We start from the raw sequence: 4739 nt of genomic DNA on the forward strand, positions 1-4739 counted from the left end.
GTGCTGGGAGGGGAGGAAGGCATGTACCCCCAAGCCACCACCCCTCCCCAAGCACCCAGCCTTGCTACCCCAGCTTGGAGGACCCAGTTGGATACCCCCAAAACCTCACAACCCATCCAACCTCAGATCCCAGCCAGGCAGCCATGTCTCCACAAAAAGAATTCCCTTTGAGTCTGAGGTCCCCAGTGTGAGCACCCCCGTGTCCCCCGCAGCGCCTGGACAAGCATTGGGTTTGAAGGATTAGACAGGGCAGAGCGCATGGCACACACACAGGTTGCAGCAGGGAGCATGGGGACGGTTTCTCTCTCTTCACTTTCTTTCTCCCCTGTCCCCTCACCTTGTTTTCTGGGTGGTAAGGCTGGCCATTTCATTCTCCTACCGAGATCTTTTGGTTTTATTTTGAGATTTTTGTTTCCTTTCAACTGTTTTGTATTTTACTCCTGGGTTGTTGCATCTCCGACCTTCAGCTTTTCATAAATGCGCCTGCGCAGCCTGTGGCGCCCTCTCTGCCGTCCTCCCCAAGCAAGTGGGGGTCTGGATGGAGAGCAGAGGGCACCTGGCCCACAGCAGACTCCAGTCATAGCCTCATATATTACAAACTCATTTTGGTTTCTGGTTTTTTGTTTTGTTTTGTGGATGCGCCTAAGCACCGTTGTCTGCCTGCTGTTCTGTTTCTTCCTATGCAAAAAAAAAAAAAGAAAAAAGAAAAAAAAAGAAAAAAGAAAGAAAAAGAAAAAAGTGAAGGGGGTCCATAAAAGATTCAATAAAAGCCAAAAAAAATAAATAAAAGAAAGAAAAATGTAAAAAAAAAATTAAACAAGCTTAAGCTTCAAGTGTTTCAAACTGTCTTGGGTCTTCCTTTCTGTGCGTCCACAAGGGCTCTGGGTGGATCAGGAGGGGATGGGTTATCCCCCACACCCTGTACACAAGCTGTGCCTTCTGCCCACAGCACTGGACGGTGCTCACAAGACCAGGCCCACTATGTAGCCTCTCCCCTCCCCCGTGCACCCCCCACTGCGGGACCTGTTCACCCAAACACTGGGAAGCAGGCTCCAGCTCTACCATAGCTCTGGACTCTTCCACAAAAGCCTGAGAAACTGTGGTGGCTCAGGCCTGTCTAGAGGCAGGAGGATCAGGAATTCAAGGTCATATTTGACTTCATGGAGAATTGAGGCCAACCTGGGCTACATGAGGCCTCATCTCAAAGAACCCAATCTCTTTACCTAAAGCGAAGAGCTGGGGGTCCCCTGTGACCTCCTAGTTCCATGGGAGGCTACAGGGAAAGTGTCCCAGGACTCTGTCTCCTGGTCACTGCTGAACAAGGGACTTCAGAGAGGTTGAGGCACCTTCCCAGGGCCACACAGCATAGCGGAGGAGTCCAGGTGAGTCTGAAAGCTTCACAAGAGCCTACTAGGTGCCTCCACTGACAGACCACCTAGGCCCAGCTCCTTGGTGGCCCGGGACCCTGCACTGGGCTCTGGCCTCCTAAGCCTACACAAAGGGACCAGCAAGAACAGTAGGGTCTTTATTAAGTAAAGGGGCTGGAAGGAAGTATCCCCCGAAAACACCTCCCTTGATGACATGAAGCAAAAGCCCCCTTGGAAAACTGTCCTCAGCAAGAACCAGATGACCATGGGAGAACAGTCCAGAGAAGAGAGACCCTGGCTGAGAAAGTGCAGGCCACAGGGCATCCCTCCCAAACACAAATTCCACTAGAGGGCTCAAGGCCTTCTGGGAGCTGCACAGGAGCTCAGGGCCATCAGAAAAGAGGAAGGGTACAGTCGGGTGTAGCTGTGGCAGAGAATGGCTGAGGGCTGGAGAGCAGAGGTGAGGGAGAGGGCACAGGCTGACGATGAGGGTGTATGGGGTTGGGTGACAGATGGACACCTGGCCGGCAGGGGTGGCTTCCTTGTTTGAAGACAGTTTTGAGATCCAGGCGATACTAGTCTGGATTCTCGTGGTGGCTGAGACTGTGGTTTGCAGGAGCTCCCGCAGGCTGCAGGAGACTTCACAAGACTGTTTTCTTGCTTCTCTCGTCATCTGAGGATTCCTTCTCCTCCAGCTCCAAGCCCTCGTTGCTGTGACCACCCTTCTTGTCCACCTGCTTTTTCTGCTTCTTCTTGTTCATTTTACTGCAGGGTTCAGGGACCACAATGAGAGCCTGTCACTGCTCATGGGATTAAAGGGTCAGACACAGTCTCTGGGGCTGCAGTGACCTCAGGGTAACTCACCAGGAAAGGAAACATGAACTCCGTGGAGAGAGACGGATGATGGACAGATGGGTGAATGGATGGGTGGATGGATGGGTGGATGGATGGATGGATGGATGGGTGGATGGGTGGATGGGTGGGTGGGTGGATGGATGGGTGCGTGGGTGGATGGATGGGTGATTTGGTGCATGAGTTGATGTTTTGTTGGAAAGGTGTGTGTTTGGGTAGATGTTGGGGTAATGGACATTGTGCAAAAGAAATCGTGTAGTACAGTGGGCACACAGCCTTGTGCTTGGCACTGGTCTGGGCACAGGGCCCCTGTTAGCCTCTCACCCCTCCCTTCCCCCAGAAATCACTCAGTATCACAGAGCTCATCTGCCTGTTCCAGCTCTGTGCCCTGCACCTCTTCCTCCCCTGCATCCAGAGCTTGCATGAGGGATTCCTGTACAGGAGCCCGCTTGCTTGGCACTATTTCTGCCCCAGCTGACTTCCCAATACTGTCTGGCTAAGTGTGGTCACCCATAGGGTACCTTGGCTCTGTGTACTCGTTCTCAGTGGACTCCATTCTGACTCTCACCTCTTCATCATCTGGTCTGCACACATAAAAAGACAGGTGTATGTGAAAGCTGTAGGCTGTTCCTTGCCTCCGCATACCCTCCTGAAGTCATGAACTCCATAAACCAGGAGGGCTGAACAGAGGGTGGGAAGCAAGGCAACCTCCAGGCTGACCCGGGAGAGACCAAGAGGGTTCAGAGGCCACTGGAGGTGCTGGGTGGGTAGAGTTCAGTCCTCACCTGGGTTTAGAGCACCAGACCCGGTTGACCAGCATGAGGACAAAGACTATGAACAGGAAGCCTACAACTGCGGTCAGGCCCACCAGCCAGGGTTTCAGGCGGCGCTCTGTGGCTGTGGAGAGGGGAAAGGGTCAGCAAGAGAAAGGCGGGGTCTGTGAGAGTGGAGGGAGGGGCCTGTGGGAGAGGAGGGGCCTGTGGGAGAGGAGGGGCCTGTGGGAGAGGAGGGGTCTGTGGGAGAGGAGGGAGGAGTCTGTGGGAGTGGGATCAGTTAATGGAAGGATCAGTTCCCAGAGGACAGAGTTTAGAAAAGTCAGGATGAGGTGGGACTCAGGAAGAATGGGCACCAACAGCTCTCAGGGGCCTCAGAGGCGGGGCTAGTGAGGAAGACGGGGCCCCACAGGGGAAAGAGAGGGCTTCTGGAGGGTGGGGCTCTTAGAGAAATCACTGAGGCACCCTCATAGCCGCCCTGAGGGGCTCAGAGGCCCAGCTTGCAAAGTGCCATGGCCTCAGCTTGGGGCTCTCAGAGATGAGAGAAGGGTACTAGATAGAGCATGGGCCCTGGGGAACACCCTTCACACCTTCTCTTCTTCCTATGCCCTCTGTGTGCCTCAGTTTCTCCTAAGGGAGAACCCAGCCCCAACTCTAGTTCCCAATCACCTCCCAGGGTGCTCAGCACCCCAATCCTACCCTGCTGGGCCTCGGCAGGTGCCAGGAGCAGTGCGGCCAGGAGGAGTAGCCTGCCCATGGTGTCCATGGCCAACGCTGAGAACAGGTCGGCGTCCAGCTGCGGGTGTGAACGGCCAGAGGCTCGGGTGGGGTTAAGACAGGGCTGGTGAGGGCGGGGGAAGAAGGGGTGGAGAACCTGCCACCTGTGGCCTGGCCTCCTGTGCCTGCCCGGCTGGGCCTCAGGCCCCGGAGGGCAGAGTCTGAGGCTGGTTTAATATTAACCTGGACTGTCCCGTCTCCCCACACACACAACCTCCCATCCTGCCCTGGAGACGGCAGCCCTGCACCAGCCACGTGTGACAGGTCCCCAGCATCCCCTGACAGAGGTCAGGCCGCACCAACAAGCTATCTCACGCCCTCACAAGTGCATTCAGCTGGGTGTGGCAGTCAGGCTTGTGGCTGGAGCAGCAGGATCGCTAGCTCGGGCAGAACCGGGCGTCTAGGTCGATGTACCCTTGCTCCTCTCCTGCCCTCAACCTTGGGCCTCAAGCTGATCAGATAGTGAGCCCCACCTGGGCAAAGGGACACCCCACCCCGGAGCGGCACGGGGGCAGCCACAGCCTGGGCACGTGAAAAAAGATTCTAAAGAAACAGAGCTTGGGTGCCATATCTGTCACCCCATACACAGGAAGCCTGTGGCAGGAGGATGGCTAGCTCCAGGCCTAGCCTGGGCTCCAGAGCAGAAATTGTGCTGGGGCTGCGCTCACAGGGCAAAGCATTCTCCCAGAATGCACTAGGCCCTGGGTTCCATCCCCAGTGCCCCAAAAGCCAGGAGAGGTGGCATAGGCCTTCCAGCTTAGCACTCAGAGGTGGAGCCATGGGATCAGGACTTTAAGGGTCATCCTCAGCTCCATACCATCTGTGAGGGTCATCCTCAGCTCATACCATCTGTGAGGGTCACCCTCAGCTCATACCATCTGTGAGGGTCACCCTCAGCTCATACCATCTGTGAGGGTCACCCTCAGCTCATACCATCTGTGAGGGTCACCCTCAGCTCATACCATCTGTG

General features: G+C 55.5%; 1 protein-coding gene across 1 annotated transcript; it reads right to left on the reverse strand.

The window, feature by feature from the left end:
* Positions 1-1512: 1512 nt before the first annotated feature.
* On the reverse strand, positions 1513-3907 carry Smim24 (small integral membrane protein 24). Its single transcript, XM_050123575.1, has 4 exons — positions 3692-3907; positions 3005-3116; positions 2741-2803; positions 1513-2132 (listed from the first exon to the last, which is right to left on the reverse strand). Exons 1-4 carry the CDS (start codon positions 3756-3758, stop codon positions 2009-2011), a joined length of 366 nt encoding a protein of 121 aa, XP_049979532.1. The 5' UTR covers positions 3759-3907; the 3' UTR covers positions 1513-2008.
* Positions 3908-4739: the final 832 nt, after the last annotated feature.

The sequence above is a fragment of the Alexandromys fortis genome, unplaced genomic scaffold (genome assembly GCF_014885135.2).
Source record: "Alexandromys fortis isolate MF-2015 unplaced genomic scaffold, M_Fortis_MF-2015_v1.1 scaffold_221, whole genome shotgun sequence".
NCBI lineage: Eukaryota > Metazoa > Chordata > Mammalia > Rodentia > Cricetidae > Alexandromys > Alexandromys fortis.

Excerpts from the sequence above, each read along its gene's own strand:
- Smim24 (XM_050123575.1), bottom strand. The coding sequence starts at position 3,758 with ATGGACACCATGGGCAGGCTACTCCTCCTGGCCGCACTGCTCCTGGCA. Across the intron at positions 3,117-3,691 it reads ACCTGCCGAGGCCCAGCAGG|CCACAGAGCGCCGCCTGAAA; the intron begins GTAGGATTGGGG and ends CCCTCTCCACAG. Across the intron at positions 2,804-3,004 it reads GTCTGGTGCTCTAAACCCAG|ACCAGATGATGAAGAGGTGA; the intron begins GTGAGGACTGAA and ends TTATGTGTGCAG.